This window comes from Furipterus horrens, unplaced genomic scaffold (assembly GCF_987537825.1).
Source record: "Furipterus horrens unplaced genomic scaffold, mFurHor1.1.pri manual_scaffold_8, whole genome shotgun sequence".
Lineage (NCBI taxonomy): Eukaryota > Metazoa > Chordata > Mammalia > Chiroptera > Furipteridae > Furipterus > Furipterus horrens.
Window position 1 is genome coordinate 28722376 of NW_028327178.1, and position 21809 is coordinate 28744184.

A 21809-nucleotide genomic window follows, 5' to 3' on the forward strand; every position below is an offset into this window, starting at 1 on the left:
TGAATTAAGTTGTTTCTAAAGAACACATCTGGTAGAGATTTAAGGAAATTATTACTGATAATGCATGAACCAGGGCTGGTCTTGTGTTAATGCGATGACCATATTGAAACTTCTATCTAAAGTTTTGTAAACATTAAAGTCTAAACAGAGGAACCTGATATGAGTTGTCAATAAAACTTCTTTAGAAGTTTTATGTCTGAGCCACTTTCTAATTACATATAGAGTCTGAAGATATAGTAAGAAAGCACAGTTAATTGTGGTGAGGTATTCTAACTAAACAGCAGTAACAAGACAAATAATCTTTTGTGTGTGTACAAAAAAAGGAGAATCAGTTTTTCTGATTTCCAAAATCACTTGGCAGTTATTCACAATAACATGTCAAGCATTAGGTTTTCCACTTACTAAAATGTATGCTCTCAGTTGTTATCTCGTATGCACAGCATTCTTCTGGGCACTATAGATAACAGAAGCCAAATCCTGCAGTTGCTGCCTACAGGTTGCTCATGGACCAGTACTAGAGAGGACTCCAACTCAGTTATAACACGGTGGGGCTCTTCACACCTTTGTAAAGGAGAGGCGTCTCTGTCTTCAAAAGTGGGGCTAGTGACTCCACCATAAAATTAGGTGTTGAACAGAACATCACTGGCTGCTGAAAGAAATGATGGGCTGTGAATGGTTAGAAAAGTGAATGGGAACCCCTGAGAAGAGCTTCCAAGGGGTCCTATAAAATATGAAGGCTGGAAGATAGATATGAAATCTCCTTAGGCAGGCAATGCTTCTCATTTGGAAAGAAGCTTGTCCCCACTTTAGAGCATCTCTAAGTGAGTGCAGATGGGTGATGGAGATCCCTGAGATTACTCAATAAGAGTGATATATTTTGGCAAGTATAAACTCTGCCATGAATTGAGTCTTTGCTAGACCCCTGGTCTACATGAAGCCAATTTACATGAGGCATTAACTGTGATCCCAGTTGGTTGCCTTGGCCCAGTTACATGGTGGTATGTGAACAGACCTGCTTTATTATCCACTTTCTCAGATCAGTAGACTCACTGGGGAGTCTGTAGTCCTGCCCGGCTCTCTGTGTCATGATATTGGGTATGTGGGCAGCAAGCCTGGAGGAGCTTCTTTGTATGATCATCACAGCCTCCCTGAAACCCTTTCCTGAACATAATCCAGGTCTGAGGCTCACACTTCGTTATCTCACTAGGACCTTAGAAATCAGAGAGCAAATGAGTCTTGCTTAACAGGCTTTCATAAGAGTGATAAAGCTCAACCTGATTCTAAGGAAAAGCTAACATCTATTTCAGTTCCTTTTCTGGGTGTGAAATATTTTTAAAAGGCAAAAACAAAACCCATACCATAATATACCATAATCAGTATTTGTACCTTGGCTAATTGTTAGATGAAAACAGATTAATTGGTTAGCACGTTCAGGGCAGAGGACAGCCAAACTATTAAATTGACAAGTCTGTTATTCAGACTAGAATAACCTGATTGGGTGTAAAAAACAGTACCAATATGTTTTAATTTTCACTTGGAATCCAACACAGGGGACTATGTACATCTTCAAATCAACTGAAATGGGTGGTTTCTGAATGGTCTTCTGCTTCATATGCACTGGCATTACTGACATGCATTTGCCTCAAGCTGGTACACAGTGGGCAAAACAGATGCCTTGTGGTCTCCACCACTGGGCCATGCTGGACAGGTATCACCTTCTTCTCACTCACAATGTACATAGTCCTATGGCTGCATTGCCACTTTGCTATAATTAATTCTTCATTTACCTCTTAGGAGAATGTGCTTGTAGCCCCTCCAAAGTATGAGGAAGAGTAAAACATGACAATACACTGCTGCTTTTTTATATTCCATGAATATTTCAGTGCATATGTCATTTGGAATGTGCTCTTAAAATTTAAATATGTGTGACCCAGCATGTTATGTACTTAGGCCTTTAACATTGATTTAATAAACACTTACCTCTAGTTCATAAAATATTAGGCATGCATATCAGACTTTCCTGTGTGTATAGCATTATATTAATTAGTCATAACCACATCATTCTTTTTTATTGAGATTTTATTAAAACTATTTTATTGATTATGCTATTACAGTTGTCCTAATTTTTCCCCCTTCCCTCCAGCAATCCCCTCCTCATTAGTTCATGCCCATGGGTCATGGATATAAGTTCTTTAGCTTCTCCATTTCCTATACTATTCTTCATATCCCCCTGTCTATTTTGTTCCTACCAATTATGCTTCTTAATCCCTGCACCTTTTCCCCCCATCCTCCCTCTTCCCCCTCCCAGATAATCCTCCAAATGATCTCCATGTCTTTGATTCTTTTCCTGTTCTGGTTGTTTGCTTAGTTTGTTTTTTCTTAGATTCTGTGGTTGATAGCTGTGAACTTGTTACCATTTTAATGTTCATAGTTTTGATTTTCTTCTTTTTCTTAAATAAGTCCTTTTAACTTTTCATGTAATAATGGCTTGGTGATGAGGAACTCCTTGTCTGAAAAGCACTTTATCTGCCCTTCAATTCTAAATGATAGCTTTGCTGGATAGAGTAATCTTGGTTGTAGGTCCTTGCTTTTCATCACTTTGAATACTTGTTGCCAGTCCCTTCTTGCCTCCATTTCTTTTGAGAAGTCAGCTGACAATTTTATGGGAAATCCTTTGTAGGTGACTCTCTGCTTTTCTCTTACTGCTTTTAAGATTCTCTCTTTAGCCTTTGGAATTTTAATTATAATGTGTCTTGGTATGGTCCTCTTTGGATCCAACTTGTTTGGGACTCTGTACTTCCTGGACTTGTATGTCTATTTCCTTCACCAAATTAGGGACGTTTTCTTTCATTATTTTTTTCAAGTAAGTTTTTAATTTCTTTTTCTTCCTCTTCTCCATCTGGCATCCTTATGATTCTAATGTTGGTACATTTGGAGTTGTCCCAGAGGCTCCTTATACCGTATTCTTTTTTTTTTCTTAATTCTTTTTTCTTCTTGCTGTTTTGGTTGAATGCTTATTTCATCCTTATGTTCCAAATTGTCAATTTGAATCCCAGCTTCATCCCCTCCACTGTTAGTTCCCTGTAGATTTTTATTTCACTTAGTGTAACCTTCATTTCTTCCTGGGTCTTTTTTGTGTTGTTGCCCTACTCAATGAGTTCTTTGAGCATCCTGATCACCAGTGTTTTGAACTCTGCATCTGATAGGTTGGTTATCTCCAGTTTGTTTAGGTCTTTTTCTGGGGTTTTGTTCTGTTCTTTCATTTGGGCCATATTTCTTTATCTCCTCAATTTGGCAGCCTCACTGTGTTTGTTTCTAGGTATTTGGTAGAGTTGCTTTGACTCCTGTCTTAGTAGTGTGGCCTATTATAGAAAAGGCACCTGTACATTGTATGGGTGAGAGGCTTAGGTAATCGCCAGGGTGGAGCAACCCACTTCACTGCTTTGTGGCTCTGTGTGGGGGGATGGCTTGGAGAGGGGGCAATGCCACTGCTTGACTTCTGGAGGTTTTCCCAGCACTCACTCTGTTTCCAGTCACTTTACTCACTTCCCGTATTCAACTGGAGCCCTTCCAGCTGTTGCTCTGGTGCTGAATCCCAGAGGGGCTTGTTCTGTGTATGTTCCAAGTCTGTGCAGGCCCTTTAAGCAGAGTGTCCTGAAAATCCGGCAGTTTTTCCACTGCCCTAACGCCCACTGGTTTTCACAGGCAGAAGTTATGAGAATTTTTCTTCCTGGCACTGGAACCCTGGGCTGTGCACTCTGTTCTTGGGCTGGGATCACTTGCTCCCAAGGTATCTCTCCTGATTTTTATCCACCACACGTGAATGTGGGATTGCCTGTTCCACTGCCTGCTGCCTCTCTGCGCCACACCATACCATGTCTCTATGCCTCTCTGCCCCATCTCTGCATCTTCAACCCTCCTACCTACCTGGATGAATGTGGCTTCTTTAAATCCTTGGTTGTCGGACTTCCATATAGCTTGATTTTCTGACAGTTCTGGGTGTTATTTGTTTTGAGGTCTAGTTGTAATTCTTTCTGTGGTTGTATGAGGAGGTGAGCGTGTTTACCTATGCCTCCATCTTGACCAGAAGTCCAATATAACCACATCATTCTCTACTTCAGGATTTTAGATAATAATTCTTCTCTTGTTTCTTTTGTCTGCTACCAATTTTAATGTAGTCCACTGATAAATGTTTAAGAATAGGTGCTTTCAGTGTTCTGATAAAAATAACCATCAAAATGTGAATATACTCCATACTTCCTACATATTCCATTAGTCATTATTACAGGAAAAATATGAATAATTTATTGGTGAAAAGTTTGAATTAATCCACTGAAAACTTAAATCATACTTAATGGTTCCTAACAGTATGGGGCTTTGGGGGTTAAAAAAGCATGCTCTTTGTTAATAGGAGTGATTCCTTGAAAGACCAAAAAATTTTTTTTTTCACCTCCTACAGAAAAAGTCAGCCTATAATCTTCTAATCTATCTCCTTATGGTGTAATCATCTTGGGTAAATGTTTCTTTTTTCATGATATTTATAACTGGTATTTTTAATTATACCAATTTTATGTAAATTCACCCATACATATATAATAAGTTAATATAATTTGTTTAAATTTTACTTTAAAATGCACTTACTTTTAAAAGATCAGTTTTAGATAGCTACATTTGAAAAAATTTAAAATATTTAGAGTGAAAATAAAAATCATTAAAAAATACAAGTTATATAGAATATCTATATAGAAAAGGCAGATGGGAATAGGGATCAGGATGTAATGAGAAAGAATTTTTGAAAATGGTGGTAGTAGTGGAAGAGAAAACAAATTAATTAAGATACTTTGATACCTTATATTCTAGGCAAAATCTAGGTTAAGTATCATAACAAATAAGTTAAAATGTATTGAATGTTATATGAACAGTGTTTCCCATTTAGTCCTCAAAATGGATTCTATTTTTCCTGTCTTCAGAGGAGAAAACTGAGGCACAGTTTTGTTTCTTAAGGTCACACAACTTTTAGATGTTTGAGTTAGTGTCAATCCTAAGAAGTTGGAGTTCATGTTCTTCAGCACTATGCTGGTACAGGCTGTTGCTCCCCATCTTGGGATTTGCCTGCCCAGGTTCCACTGTCGATGGCCATGTTCTGTGAAGATAACTAGTCAGATAATTTTCCAGAGTGATCTTTACTCATTGATTCCACTTTCTCATTTCCCTTTCCCTTAGCAGTCCTGCAATCAGGCTTCTGCTCTTACCACTTTTTATTAAATAAATTTTAATTTTGAAACAGTTTAAGACTCATAAGAAGTAGTAACAAAAGGGCAGAGTTGCTCTGTAACTTTCCCAGCACTTGGTATTATCAGTATTTTTTTATCTTAGCCACCCTAGTAGGTATGTAATGGTATCTCCTTGTCACTTTCATTTGCATTTTCCTTATTGCTAAAGATATTGAAGCTCTTTTCATGTGCTTACTTGCCATTCATATACTGTCTGGTAAAATGCCTGCTTGTCTTTTGTCTAATTTCTAATTGGGTTGTTTATTTATTTACTGCTTAGTTTAGAAACTTCTTTATATGTTTTGGAAACAAGCCTTTGGTCAGGTATATAATTTGTGAGTATTTTTTCCCCAGTCTGTGCTCTGTGTTTTTATTTTCTTAACAGAGTCTTTCTCAGAGCAAAGTTTTTAGTTTTCAAGAAGTCTAATTTATTGATTTTTTTCCCCTTAGAAATAGTCTTTAATGTCGTGTCTAAGAACTCTTTGTCTAACTCTAGGTCATGAAGTTTTTCTCATGTTTTTATCTAAAAGTTTTATGGTTTTAAACTTTATATTTAGATCTACAAGTTATTTTGAGTTAAATATTTTTTAAGGTGTGAAATTTAGATCAAGGCCCCTTTTTATTTTTTTGCCTATTCTAAACTGTGACAATCTTTCAAAAATATTTTCCATCTACACTCCTTGAAACAAATGATAATATTATAGTTTCAATTTTTATTGTAAAAGTGATTTTTCTTTTTACAAAGTAATATATTCTCTTTGTAATAAATTTGGAAAATAAGAAGACACCTCCTTCTCTATTTCCTGCTCCTCCTTTTGTATTGTCTCTTCTCTTTTCCTACTGTTCCTCCTCCTCGTCCTTGTTCATGGGAATGATGTACATAAACTTTAAAACGTGGTCTACTTCTGTGGAAGAAGGGGAAAGATGAGAGAGGGGCTTGGGTAGATAGATGGATAGATATAAAGTTTGAAGCAAAAATGGTAAAAAGTTTACATGTTTAATTTTGGTGGCAGGGACATAGGAATTTAAACTTTTTTCTGTTTTGGTCTGTAGGCTAGAAATGTTTCAAAAATAAAGTGAAAATGAATAAAAGCTCTTAAGTCATTTACTTTTAGATAAAGAGACATTAACATTTATAATATTTATTATTAAATTATACTGAACCGGGCAAAGACAAGAATGCCTCACCATCCCAGAGATGGTTGAATGATACTCTTTACTGTTTAAAATGCACCAGTGTTTTTATTAATGACATTAAAAAATAAGAGTATCACCTATCCTGAATGTTTGGGTAGGTGGTGGAAGATGAATGACATTTTCTCTAGGTCTCTTAATAGGCATTCTATTCCTTGATATAAGTGACAGAATGAATAAATGACCTACCTTTATGGAAATTTTGGAAAATTTCCCAATGAGTTTAAGATAAAAAGAGCAGGTAAGTGAGCTGACTGGGAGCTATTAGCTCAGCAGGTCAGAATTTCCCTGTAGATTGAAGTCACACATTTTATAGGTTTTCTGCGTTTCATTTGCTGATGGGTTGGTTACTTTGTATGTCCCTTTTTCAGACATCATGGTACCTTTCTGCCACCTGATTAGGCTCTGGAGACTTAATATTGAAGTATAAATATTAATAGGCTCCAAAGGTAGAGGTGTCTGTCAAAAAGTATAGCATTTAAAATTTGTACTTTATAGTGGTGTCCATGTATAATGTACTGCAGAAATATAGGGCAATCATTTAGATGATTCAAGGAAAAAATGTTTACAAGGCTCCAATTACCCGCACAGTTCACGGCAAATCTATTTTTGGTACAAAATATTCTTATAGATACTTCATTTTGCATAGACATAAACAGATTACGTGAAATTGGACTTGTTTGTCTATACCTTAACACATACTTTCACACATATGCTTTTATATCCCATTGTAAAAATAAGAGCGATACTTCTGCTTAGAAAACTTTCCCAATGTTGCAATCTTATTTCACCTTGGACAAACCTCTTTCTCTCCCTCTGGATCTCTCTTTCCTTGTCTCTAGAATGTAGGGTTTGGATTTTATGAACTTTAAGCTATCTTTTATCTTCCTGCTTTTAAGTAAAAACCCTTAGGAGTCCCCCCTTCCTTTTCCAAATGAAGAATTTTCTTAAAGCAGTTAGGTTCACAGCAGAATTAAGGGAAATGTACAGAGATTTCCCATAAACCCCCTGCATCCATATATGCATAGTCTCCCCCATTATCAACATCCCTCACCAGAGTGGTACATTTGTTACAACTGATGATCCTAAAGTGACACATCATAATCACCCAGAGCCTACAGTTTACATCAGGGTTCATGCTTGGTATCATACATTCCGTGGGTTTGGACAAATTTACAATGACATATAGCCAACATTATAGCATCCAAATATATTCCCTGCTCTAAAGCTCCTCTGTGCACTGCCTGGTTGTCCCTCTCCCTCCCCCTCACCACACCCAGCCTCTGCAACCACTGATCTTTCTATTATCTCCAGAGGTTTGCCATTTTCAGATTCAGAATGTCATACAGTTGGAATGATAAAATATGTAGCCTTTTCAGAGGGGCTTATGTTACTTAATAATATGCATTTAAGTTTTCTTCGTGTCTTTTCATGGCTTGAGAGCTCATTTCTTTTTGGCACTGAATAACAGTCCTTTGGATGTACAAGTTTACTGATCTGTTCACCTATTGAAGGTCATCTTGATTGCTTAAAAGATTTGGCAATTATAAGTAAAACTGTTATAAACATCCACATGCAGGTTTTTGTGTGGACATATGTTTTCAACTTCTTTGAGTAAATACCACAGAGTGCGACTGCTGTATCACATAAGACTATGTTTAGTTTTGTAAAAACCCAAACTGTCTTCCAAAGTGGCTGTACTATTTTGCATTCCCACCAGCAATGAAATGAGAATTCCCATTGCTCCACATCCTCTACAGTATTTGGTGTTGTCAGCGTTCCAGATTCTGGCCAAATAGGTATGTAGTGGTATCTCATTTTGCTGATGACATATGATATAAAGTATCTTTTCATATGCTTATTAGCCATCTGTACACATTTTTTTGGTGAGGTGTCTACTAGGATCTTTTGCCTCTTTTTTTAATTGGGTTGTTAGGTTTCTTATTGTTGAGTTATAAGGGTTCTATGTATATTTTGGATAACAGTCCATTATCAGATGTGTCTTTTGCAAATATTTTCTCCCAGTCTATGGCTTATCTTCTCAGTCTCTTAACATTGTCTTTCACAGAATGGAGAATTTTAATTTTAACGGCGTCTAGCGCATTAATTATTTTTTCATAGATTGTGCCATTGGTGTTGTATTTAAAAAGTCATCACCATACCCAAGGTCAATCAAGTTTTCTCCTATATTATTTTCTAGGGGTTTTATAGTTTTAAACTTTATATTTAGGTCTATAATATGTTTTGAGTTAATTTTTGTGAAGGATGTAAGGACTGTATCTAGATTTATTTTTTTGCATGTGGATGTCCAGTTGTTCTAGCCTTATTTGTTGAGAAGACTCTGTCTCCACTGTACTGGCTTTACTCCTTTGTCAGATTAGTTGACTCTGTTTCTGGGCTCTTGATTCTGTTTTGTTGATCCATTTGTGTATTCTCTCACCAAACCACACTGTCTTGATAACTGTAGCTTTATAGTAAGTCTTCAAGTCAGGTAGGGTCAGTTCTCCAACTCTGTTCTTCTTCAATATTGTTAGCTATTCTGAGTCTTTTTCCTCTCCATATAAACTTCAGAATCAGTTTGTCGATAGCCACAAAGTAACTTGCCAGGATTTTGATTGGGATTACACTGAATCTACAGAAAAGTCAAGAAGAACTAGCTAGCATCTTGACAATCTTTAGCCTTTCTGTCCATGAATGTGTAAACAGCTCTAAGTTTATTAAGTTCTTCTTTGATCATAGTTTTCCTTATATAGATCTTGGACATATGTTATTCGATTTACACCTAAGTATTTCATTTTGGGCATTGCTAATGTAAATAGCAGTGTGTTTTTTATTTCAAATTTCACTTATTCATTGCTGCTATAAAGGAAAGCCACTGATTTTTGTATATTAGCCTTGTATCCTGGAACAAATATAAGAGGTGGGATGAGTTTTCCTCTTAGATTGGAAGAAAGGTATTTAGGGAGTAATCAATCAGATGAAGAAAATTTGAGGGGGGGGTGGGGGTTGGCAGAGTTAATGAAGGACAAATTCAAGGAGTTGAGGTCATTTACTAAAGATGATGTGGGGGTTAGTAGAGGACTCAAGAAGCCTAACAGAGTTTTAGAATAGCCACTGAAAAACAAAATGGTATTTACAATGAAATAACAGGCACCATAATTTTAGTTTATGACCATTTTCAACTAAGGCTGCATAGAAAAAGGGGGTTTATAAGTATATTTCATGGGAACTGTTATACAGCTTGTTTAAGAAGGCAGAATATTCTGCAAATAATATCATTTCCTATAAGCCCTTAGTGCAGCATCTAAATTGAATATGTGGTGGCAGAACTATCATTTTCAGGCAAAAAAAAGTTTGTGTTCTTGACACTAAGACAAATTGTTTTTATGATTTTCAAGTTACCAGTCCTTATACCATATTTTTGGAGTTGTCCCTTTAATAGTAATTGACAATTATTGAGCTCCTATTAGGTGATAGGAGTATGAAATACATAATAAATGAAACATGGTCACTGACATAAAGAACGCTTCACCTAGTGGAATATACTGACAAGTGAAGAAATTATGTGCTGCAATGGATAAGCATAGTTGTCCTAGGAGCAGTTAGGAAGCCTCACACCCAATTCTGGAGGTTTCATGAATAAGAGAACTTGGTTCAGACAACCTGGCTAGAAACAACTGGCTGGGAGGGTGATTCTTGGTGGTGCAAAGGCCCACAGATACAAACTACATAAAATTGCTTGCTAAAATTAATATTTAAATATTTTACTCTATGTTGCCTTGCATGTTTAAGACCAGTGGTTGGAATGATTGCTCTTATATTCATCCTGTGTAAAGTTTTATGGCATAATTAGTATAACTGGCATTAAAATTTGTCTACTGTTAAAACATTTTAGACATAAGCCTATGATCTCATTACCTGAGTGATTGTCTGTACATATAGGCCTCACTTAATCCTGTCTGCATCGCTGTGTCCTGAGACTCAATGGTTTGGCTGAACTAAGTGGCTAGGTTGGTGAAGAATGGGGTGGTCTGTGCGTTTCACTTTAAAACTGGTTTCTCTTTTCTGTCCTAATGGCTTGGACAGAAAGAGCCCAGAGGTCTGAGAGGGGGGAAACCTAAACTATTTCCCTCAGCCCAAACTAAGTATAGTGGTCAAAAGGGTTTTGGACAATGTGATGCGTCCTGTGCACCTTCCTCCAAAGAAGCCGTTCTTTTCCCCTAATGTGGGACATTAAAAATTAATACCTGCCTTTTGTCTTCATGTGGTTATGGATTGAATGAAGCCTTCTAACCCTGTTCCCAAATCTGTTGCCTGCAGAGTACAACAAGGATGCCAGCCTGTTAAACCAAGCACACCATTGTCTGGGGACAGACAACCGACCTGGAGTCTGCACAATCCTTCCCCATGTGGGAAGGCCACCCTCCCCTCCACACCCCCACTCTTATTAGGAATTTCTGGACCCAAGGGTAGGTAGACGATGACCATGTCCAGTTTGAAGCAGCTAGAGGAGCATGAGACCTTCGCCCATTGTCCTTTATAAGATTATAAAGGGTCTTAAGTCTGAGAGGGGAGGATTGTTATTTTTTACTGTTATAAAAAGTTAATTAATTAATTATTTAAAAAAAGAAAGGGTGAAGCCAGAGAACTTATATGCATGACCCATGGGCATGGACTGGGGGGGGGCGGTGAGATTTCTGGGGGAGGGGGGTGCTGGGCAGAGGGGAGCAAAGGGGGAAAATTGGAACTATTGTAACAATATAATCAATAAAATATACTTTAAAAATATTTTAGAAATCTTAGAAAGATGATTTAAGAACATATTTTCTCAGGGGAAAAAGATTTTGGGTGAGTTTTTTATTTAACATCTTTATTTAACAGCTTTTCTAAAGTGGATTTTAATAATTCTTGGGTATTTTTTATAAACCAATATTTTTCTCCCAAGCAAAATTGTTAGAAAACCTATATGTAATAGTCTTGAACTTAAGGATTCTGGCAAAGTTTGGCATTATAAACACTATTTTTTTTTTTGAGGAATAAGGCTTTTCTACAAATATTCATTTTGGATAAATACTCTTCTTCTTGGAAGTGTTCTTTATTTCAACTCAAATAAATTTTACATTGGTTTATCTGTCTTTTGTTTATGGAATGGGAAATATAAGTGTTTTCAGATGTGTTGGGAATATTTTTTAAATTCTTCAACTGATTTTTCCTTAACTACCATCTATAAAATACTTATTTGCAACTACAGTCATTTTTGCTTTACAGCAGTTTAAAATGGCCTAAATGGGTTCCCCCGCCCCACTCTCCAAGCTTCAGACTTATTTTTTGAAAGGAGTTCGGGGATTTTTAGAGAAATGTACATGAATGACATGGTCATATATTTCACATTAAATTAGCCATTTTCTCTGACCTGTGGACTGGAAGTGTGTTGCTGTAAACAAATGGAGAACAGTGTTTTAAATATATGGTCAAACTACATTTGCCAATTATAGGAGCTTGTTAAGGGATCTTGCATAATAATAGATGTATTTGAAAGTTTATAGTTGATTTCAGGAACATCATCATAAGGATTTTTTAAAGATAAACTCTTAGAATAGCTAGAACTTCTGCATAGAGTGTCATACTTCATAAAAATGTTATTTTTGTCAGTATATTTTCACTATGCTGCTGTGGTTTCTTTTTAAAAAAATTTATTTTAGCCTTGGCTGGCATGGCTCAGTAGACTGAGTGCCAGCCTGTGAACCAAAGGGTCTCTGGTTCAATTCTCAGTCAGGGCACATGCCTGGGTTCTGGGCCAGGTCTCCAGTTGGGGGTGTGTGAGAGGCAACCACACATTGATGTTTCTCTCCTTCTCTTTCTCGTCCCTTCCACTCTCTCAAAAAATGATTAAATAAAATCTTTAAAAAATGTTAGCTGTCAAATAAACAAATGTTAAAGAAGTTTTTTTATTTACTAGTTTATTTTTAATTGTTTTTTTCAATTGCCATTTATCTCCCTTATACTCTCTTCCACTTCCACTCACCCCCCCTTCCCACCTCCGCAATCACCACACTATTGTCTGTGTCCATGAGTCCTATTTCTTTTTTCCTCAATCCCTCTACCCTTCTCCTCAGAGCACTCAGCCTGCTCTCTGTCTCTGAGTCTTGTCTCTATTTTGCTTGTTAGTTCAGTTTGTTCATTAGATTCCACATATGAGTGAAATCTTATGGTATTTGTCTTTCTCTGACTGGCTTCTTTCACTTAGCATGATGTTCTCCAGGTCTGTCAATGCTGTCACAAAGGGCAAATTTTTCTTTTTTTATGGCTGAGTGTTATTATGTTGTGTAAATGCACCACAGTTATTTTATCCACTAATCTTCTGATGGACACTTTGGCTGCTTTCAAATCTTGGCTGTTGTAAATAATGCTGCAATGAACATAGGGGTGCATATATTCTTTTGAATTAGTGTTTTGGGTTTCTTTGGATAAACTTCACTTTGGTGACATAACAGTCATCGATGAGAATTTGGGATAATATTTCTTAAAGTAATTCAACTGATATAGTTGAACTGAAATGCTCTCTTTTTCTGTCTGCTATTTGAATTGACTGCAAATGTTTTAATTGTTGATAGAGGGCATAATATTACCTATTCAAGGGGGTGAATGGGATGTACTATTAGTGAAAGAACTTAATTTATTTTTAAAAAGTAGTTTCAGTAAAGAGAGAAAAACCTATCATGATATTATCTTGATATTTTAGATGCAAATTATTAAGTGGCTGAATATGTGAAATTTTTTACCACAGAATTACAGCCAAGAGAAAAATTATATTTGCTTTAGACCAAATGTAGCAGAAAATGAGTTTCAAAAATATTCACCAAAGCTTACCCAGAGCCATGATTTCCAACCTTTTCTCTGTTGTGACATCTATGCCATTCGTGTGTGTGATTGATTCCCATGGGATTACCCAGATATTAAAGAAATTTTGAGTATTTTCTCATATATTATAGTGTATAATTGGTACAACTATTAATTTTTACTGGCATCTTGGCAAACTGTGAACTGCTTATTCAGGGTAAGTTGTGGTTATACTTCGTTCTTATACATCCAAAGCAAATGAATGAGAAAAGCATAGGATATGGTTGAATTCACTTAATATTTTATCTAAAGAAAGAAAATAATTTAAAAATGTTGATACTTTATTGTTTGCAGCAAATACAGCATAGCATGGCACATGCTTGATTGTTACACACTACTCTCTTCTGGTGACATGTTTGAGGACTACTAGCCTGGAGAACCCTGGCTATGGAGAATAACCAAGCACTGTAAGTTAATAAGATTTTACTATTACTATTGGGAAGTGGAATTCAAAACCAGAATTAATTGCAGCATACTGATTTTATTGGAGTGAGCTGTTGACCAACAGCACTATTGATTATGTTTCTAAGAGAAATGCTACGATGGAATTTTGAAATCAATATGTCTATTTCCATTAGGGCTTTAAATCATTTGTCATTTTTATGGAGGTGATGGTGACCCATCTGGGCATATAATTTGATAAATTATGGATAAGAATAATGAATGGACTTCATTTACATCAATTAGGATTTTTCAGAAGCTCCAGTTGGCTATTGTTTCTAGAGAGTCTGGAGATTTAGAACTCAGACATATTTGAATAAACATTATATGCCAAGAATTGTGCTTGGGCAAGCTATATACATATTTGTTAGACATGAGAGAAGGGAGGATTGTTTTTCTTTGGCACTAAGATGCTGTTTAAAGGTTGTAAAGGTGTAGTTACATGCAATGACATTAACTACAAGATCTGAAAAACGGAGAAAGTAAAGACATGGAGAACAGTGGCTCTCAAGTTTTTCTCCTGTGAAGAAATAAGAAATTAAACAACCACAAAAATACTTCAAGTGGAAGAATGTTATTTTTTTTTCCTCAAGATTAGCTGAATTAAATATTAAGTTTAAAGAAGCAGGGAACAATAAACCAAGGTAGTAATGTATGGAAGAAATAATGTAGACTTAATTTTTTTCTTATAAAACAACTCAAGGTGAAAAGAAGGCTTTTTAGTAGGACACTAAGAAAAACAAAGGAAAACTTGTGTAGATAAAAATGGTAAGTGATGTGTCTGGTAATTTAGTGTATAGTGTAGAGATGAGGTACTGGCTCATTTTTGTAAACAATGAAAGAATTGAGTCAATTTGATTACTGTTCCCTCAGGTAATACCTCAAAAAATAAAATGAATTCATCTGTATTTATAATAAAATCAGGTTAATTACTAGGATGAAGTTCTGGTAGCAGACATCTGGGTTGTCTTGCAACAATGTGGATAATGGGTACTGGCTCTATCTAAAGAGTCCATCCAGAGCCCTGGCTGCTGTGGCTCAGTGGATTGAGCATCAGCCTGCAAACTAAGTGTTGCTGGTTTGATTCCCAGTCAGGGCACATGACTAGATTGCACGCCAGATCCCCAGTTGGGGGCGTGTGAGAGGCAACTGCACATTGATGTTTCTCTCCCTCTCTTTCTCCTTTCCCCTCTCTCTAAAAACAGATAAATAAAATAAAATAAAGTAACCTTGTTAAAAAGTTAATTAATTAATTAATATTTTAAAATAAATAAAGAGTCCATCCATTTCTTTACGTAAGCCCTATTATTGTCAATAGTGGTACTAAGTCATAGGGAGCACAATTTTAAAGCATTGTTTTTTAAAAAATTTTAAAATAATTTTATTCATTTATTTCTAGAGAGAGGGGAAGGAAGGGAGAAAGAGAGGGAGGGAAACATTGATGAGTTGCCTGCATGGACCTGGCCCACAACCCAGGCATGTGCCCTGCCTGGGAATGGAACCGGTAACCTTTTGGTTCACAGGCCAGGGCTCAATCCACTGAGCCACCAGACAGGGAGGGAGCACAATTAAAAAAATAATCATGATCATTCAGTCTATACTAAGAAGAGTGAATCTATTAATAACTAGTAGAAACCATTCAAAAAGGAAAAATATTACAATAGCATTTTCCCCAATCCATTTCTCCACATTTAAACATTTTTAAATTATATTTTATTGATTATGCTATTACAGTTGTCCCAACTTTTCCCCCTTTGTCCAGTTCCACCCAGCACCCCCCACTCCCTCAGGCAATCCCCACACCATTGTTCATGTCTATGGGTCATACATATAAGTTCATTGGCTATTCCATTTCCTATACTGTACTTTACATCCCCATGGCTATTCTGCAACTACCTATTTGTACTTCTTAATCCCATCACCTCTTCTTCCATTCCCTACACCCCCCTCCCATCTGGCAACATCCAAAATGCTCTCCATATCCCTGATCCTGTCTCTTTTCTTCTTCTTTTTTTTTTTAAAGACACATTTATTCAGCCTCATGATCAGACTATTACATTTAGCAATCAACAGCATGGGTGCAAAAAAAAGAAAAAAGGAAAAAAAAAACCTACATTAAAAACCCTTTGTTGACATGCTTTACACTTTCCACAGAACAGAAACTAAAATAACCTGTTATACAATTAGTCACAAATACAGTCCTTGAGTTTTTTGCCCATTCACTTGAGTATTATCTAAAACATGTCTTCTTTGTAGCAGCTAGGCCCTGCCACCACTGTGCTTGGCTGAGTTCACAAATCTGTTGTAACCTGTAGCTTCCCTGTCACTTCTCTGGCTCTCCTCTCCTGCTAAGCTTTGTTTCCTGGTAGTAATTAAAAACCTTCTGCCACTGCCATAGCTACTGCTGCTGCTGGAACTGCCATAGCCACCTTGGTTTCGTGGTTTGGCAAAGTATTGGCCTCCACCACCGTAAGGGCCAGAGCTTCTGCCTCCAAAGTTTCCTCTTTTCATGGGTCCAAAATTTGAAGATTGATTGTTGTAATTGCCAAAATCATTGTAGCTTCCGCCACCTCCAAAATTACTTCCATCATTACCAAATCCATTATAGCCATCCCCACTGCCACCATATCCACCACCACCACGGCTACCACCAAAGCCACCTCGACCACTGAAGTTTCCTCCACGACCAAAGTTGTCATTCCCACCAAAACCACCTCCACAATCACCTCCGAAGTTTCCAGAACCACTTCGACCTCTTTGGCTGGATGAAGCACTAGCCATCTCTTGCTTAGATAGGGCTTTTCTCACTTCACAGTTGTGGCCATTTACAGTATGGTATTTCTGAATGACAATCTTGTCTACACAGAGTCATGGCCATCAAAGGTAACAAAAGCGAAGCCTCTCTTTTTGCCACTGCCTCGGTCAGTCATGATTTCAATCACTTCAATTTTCCCATATTGTTCAAAATAATCTCTTAGGTGATGTTCCTCAGTGTCTTCTTTAATACCACCGACAAAAATCTTTTTCACAGTTAAGTGTGCACCAGGTCTTTGAGAATCTTCTCTTGAGACAGCCCTCTTTGGTTCCACAACTCTTCCGTCCACCTTGCGTGGCCTAGCATTCATGGCTGCATCCACCTCCTCCACAGTGGCGTATGTGACAAACCCAAAGCCCCTGGAGCGCTTGGTATTTGGATCTCTCATCACCACACAGTCTGTGAGCGTTCCCCATTGCTCAAAATGGCTCCTCAGACTCTCATCTGTTGTTTCAAAGCTCAAACCTCCAATAAAGAGCTTTCGTAGCTGTTCCGGCTCTTTGGGAGACTCTGACTTAGACATGACGACTTCAGGGCAGGAGACTTCAACGATGCTTACTCAGTGGCGTCCACTGGCAGAAAGGAGTCTCTTTTCTTCTTGTTTACTTTGTTTTTTAGATTCAATTGTTGATAGACATGTACTTATTGCCATTTTATTGTTCATAGTTTTGATTTTCTTTTTCTTAAATAAGTCCCTTTAATATTTCATATAATAATGGTTTGGTGATGATGAACTCCTTTAGTGTTTTCCTGCCTGGGAAGCTCTTTATCTGCCCTTCGATTCCAAATTATATCTTTGATGGGTAGAGCAATCCTGGCTGTAGGTCCCTGTCCCTCATGACCTGGAATACCTCTTGCCAATCCCCTCTAGCCTGCAAAGCCTCCTTTGAGAAATCGGTTCACAGTCCTATGGGAACTCCCCTGCAGGCAACCAACTGCCCTTCTCCTGTTACTTTTAAGATTCTCTCCTTATCCCCAGCTTTTGGCATTTTAATCATGATGTGTCTTGGAGTGGGCCTCTTTGCATTCATCCTGCTTAGGACTCTCTGTGCTCCCTGGACTTGCCTGACCACCGCCTTGGGCACATGGGTAGAAAATAGCCTAGGGCTCTTAGCAATGCTCTATGGACCTAATTTTTTTCATGATAAGCACTGCTATTATTTACTATTTAATCAGAAATAAACAGGATTTCCTTTGAAAGTTAAAGCCTTCCTGTGAGTCCACTGGAACTTTCACATTTTTATTGCAACAGGTTAAATTCAGGGTCATTGATGGGGACAGACTTTCAGGCAAAAGGAATACCTCACGAAACAATTTAACATTCCTAACTGTATTGTCAGCTTTAGCACCATAAAAGCTCTGTGACCCTGAGGTCTAAAAGGGAAATGAAAAAATCAAATTTTTATTGCCACATTTAGTAATAGTAGTAACAAACATTGAGCTCCTGCCATGTGCCAGGTAAGCTGCTAATAGTACATATTTTAGCTTTTTAACTCCTTTCAGCATCCTTTTGAGAGTTGCTCTCTTATCTCCATTTTTCAGATGAGGAAACTAAGGCACAGTGAGGTTAAGTCCATTGCGCATGTACATATGCACAATTTTAAGTGACCCAAAGGCCCAGTAGTTAACCTGTATACTACACAGCTCCTCATGAGTGGGAATGTGGTCATTTTACTTTTTTCATTATTTCTGGGGTTAGGGGGCAAGCTGGACCACAGCAGGGCTCATTTCTTTTAGCATTTTTCCATTAAAAAAATACTTTTCCTCCTTAGTCTACTATGATTGGTCAGGAGGCTAGAAAAGCACAACTCTTTTTGAGAACGCTTCACAACCTACAACTCCAATATGTGTTATGGTCCAAGGTTGGGAAGTGGGACTTTACCAATCTCCCCTATTCAAAGGGGAAATATGAGCTGCATTGAGTAGATATTTCACATATCAATTTTTCATGATTCTCTGTGTGATAACATTTTAAAGAGATCACATATTTTGAAGCAAATATTTTAAAAAAGGAAGGAAGGAAAGAAGGAAAGAAGAAAAGAAGGAAGGAAGGAAAGAAGGAAAGAAGAAAAGAAGGAAGGAAGGAAGGAAGATCAGTCAGCGAGTCTGGATTTCTATTTAGGTTTTGCGAATACCTGGAACTCTTATCCAAAAGTGCTGTCTTTACATGTAGTTGGGTCATATTTTTTTTTTCAACAGCTGTTAGGTGCTTATAAAGAACTATATAATTATGGAGATTTCATCTTTGTGGTAAATGTAAGTAGGGAGCTCTACAACTATCTGAGTACAGATTTGTATCAATATTAAAAATAACAGATTATGTTTTATAACTGAATTTTGATAATATTTATATTATTTACAGAGTACTTTTATTTGTATATTAGATTTATAGAAAGTTTGTGAATACATAGGGTCAGTGTTCTTATAAATTCCTACTGTATAGATGAGGAAACAGACTCTAGTTAGATTACATGACTTGACCAAGACAGCTGGGGATTCATATTTTATGCTCTGACTTAAATTTCACAGTTGCAGCATTTTAGCATTTGCCCTTAACCCCATGTGATCCAGCTCTGTGGCTGGCCTCATTAGGAAGTGGAGGAGAATGGGAAGAATAGGAGAAGAGGGCTAAGTAATGTTTTTATAAATAACTGAAAGTTAACTCACGGGACCTGGAAATGTTAAGTGTTCAAAACAGGACTGACATCACAGTGTAATGTTTCATAAATAACTTAAATTAACTCATGGACCTGGAAACTTCAAGTGTTAGAAACAAAACTGACATTACAATTTATGGTGTGGTTGTTGACTAGTTCTACTTATCTGGCTCAATGACTGAGGGTTTTAGATTTTCTCTCTCTGTCTCTTCCTTTCTGGAATTTGTCTAGCTATGGTGACTTATGAGTCATTCAATAAATATTTACAGTGCTCTAATCCACTTGCCTGAAAAATTTTCTCCCCCTAATGCCAACGTGGACCCATCTGGATTCTCACAGTAAATCTGAAAGGAGGAATTACAGCTTTGGTTATATTATTGTTAGTTGATTGCTGCCTGGCTCATTTGCTGAGTTAATTGGCACTATAATTGGGAGCTAAATTCACATTATTGTCTATATGCTATAGGTAATGGGCCCTGGCTGGTTTGGCTTAGTGGATTGAGCGTCGGCCTGCGAGCTAAGTGTCGCTGGTTCGATCTTCCAGTCAGGGCACATCAGAGAAGGAAAACTCTGACTCCAAAAAACCTCCGCTGCCTTGCGGCATACCTCTTCAGGGGAAAGGCTAAGGGAGTAAACCCTGACAGAAAATCCGGAGCCGGAGTCCCTAAGGCGGTTTGACGTTGTAGTCAACACCGGCAACTCCTGCGGCGCACCTGAAGCCAAGCTGTATTGACTCCGTCTTTCCCTTGGACCCTTCAGCTGCGAAGAGAGGGGGGGTCTGCTGCATGGGCAACAGCAGACCCTCCATATCACCCTGCCCAGGCTCTGTAGCTTCAGCTTCACTGGAGAGGACACTCCAGTGTCATCGCAAGATGTCGATCCAACACGGGAGGAGACAGATACTGTGTCACTCCCGAGTCGGACTGCACAGCCATTCTCGGCGGTGCAGATAGACTCTTAAGAAGCTACACCATCGTCTCTCGAGACGGACGGCTGCCGATACGATATAGGTAATACATTATACAAGCTATTGAGGGTGAACAGAAAATGAAAATGCAATTAAACGTTTTGAAGGGAACTTTTAATCTAGTAAAATAGTTTCTAGGTCTAAAAATCATGTGCCAACTCATATTTTGTCCTCTTAAGCAATATAGTCAGTATTCAAGACTTAGTGTAACTGGGAAAAAAGATGTATTCATAGTGGGTGGCTACTATGTGATCAGGCAACACCCCAGGCCCTGTGGATCCAATGTAGCCTGAGATCACTATCCCCTGACTTTACTCAAATGGGGAGATAATTTAAAAAGTAAACATAGACATAAATAAAATTGTACAAGTCGTGTTAAGTGCAATGAGGCAAAAAAAAAAACACAAGGGGCTAAGAAATGCAAATACAGATGTGAATAGGAGACCTTTAAGCCAGATGTTCAGAAAAGCCACCTCAGAGGAAGTTACATTTTAACTGAGATCTAGGGGTAAAAGGAGTTAAGTCTTATGAGGAGAGAGGGAAGGGCATTCTAGGCAGAGGGAATAGCTCATTTGAGAATGCTAATTCAAATTAAAAATAACTGGAAATATCTAATAAAACTACATATGCATTTAATAATTTATTCAGCAATTCCACATGTAGGAATTAACTCTAAATATAGCATTCCAACAATGTGGAAATATATGAGGTCTGTCCAGAAAAGTCCAGCCATTGTTAATATAACGAGAATGGTTTGCACAACATTGATGTGACCTGGCAGCCAAGGAGAGTGGACTGGAATTTAATTGTGTGAACAATGATGACTTCATTGTACTAGTCAGTGGGGGTGGTAGACACCACTGAGTGAGCATGTGCACTGTGTGGCCATCGCATTCAAAATGACTGAGCGAGTAGAGCAACGAATCTGCATCAAATTTTGTGTTAAGCTTGAACATTTCTCCACGGAAACTATTTGGATGATTCAGAAGGCCCAAGCTATGGGCAACCGGTGATTTGCAGCTTCATCACAACACGCCTGCTTGTGCATTACATCTCCTGCAGAGTTTTTTGGCAAAATATCAAATCACCCAGGTAACTCACCCCCCTACAGCCTAGATTTAGCACCCTGAAACTTCTGTTTTTTTCCAAAACTAAAATCACCTTTGAAAGGGAAGAGATTTCAGATCATTGATGAGATTCAGGGAAATATGATGGGGCAGATGATGGCAATTGGGAGAACTGTGTGAAGTCCCAAGGTGTCTACTTTGAAGGGGACTGAGGTGTCATTGTCCTGTGTACAATATTTCTTGTATCTTGTATCTTCTTCAATAAATGTCTTTCTTTTTCATATTACATGACTGGATACATTCTGGACAGACCCCATATGCAAAAGTTTATTGCATTATTTGTAATTAAAAAATATTTGAAATTTTCTTTTTCTAAATTTTCACTTGAATCTAATCTTGAGTACTTGTGATTTAATCTTCATTTCTGATATGATTTTGTCCTTTTTTCTTCTTTTTCTTTCCTGAGTTCAATCAACTCTCATTTCATATCTTCCT

At 37.5% G+C, this 21809-nt stretch overlaps 1 protein-coding gene across 9 annotated transcripts in view; it reads left to right on the forward strand.

Annotated features, from left to right (window-relative positions):
• Window positions 1–21809, forward strand: part of LOC150002669 (uncharacterized) — a 47397-nt gene that overhangs the window by 16216 nt on the left and 9372 nt on the right. For 6 of the 9 annotated variants that reach the window (XR_016512715.1, XR_016512713.1, XR_016512714.1 and 3 more), the window contains 2 exons: window positions 10788–10936; window positions 13662–13774. The exons of 2 other annotated variants lie outside the window; for them this stretch is intronic. Coding sequence is in view for 1 of the 7 variants with exons in the window: in XM_090285665.1 (XP_090141791.1) it covers window positions 10788–10936 (149 nt within the window). In the remaining 6 variants the exon portion in view is untranslated. The remainder of the gene's footprint in view (window positions 1–10787; window positions 10937–13661; window positions 13775–21809) is intronic. One more of the 9 variants, XM_090285665.1, reaches the window with a different exon arrangement.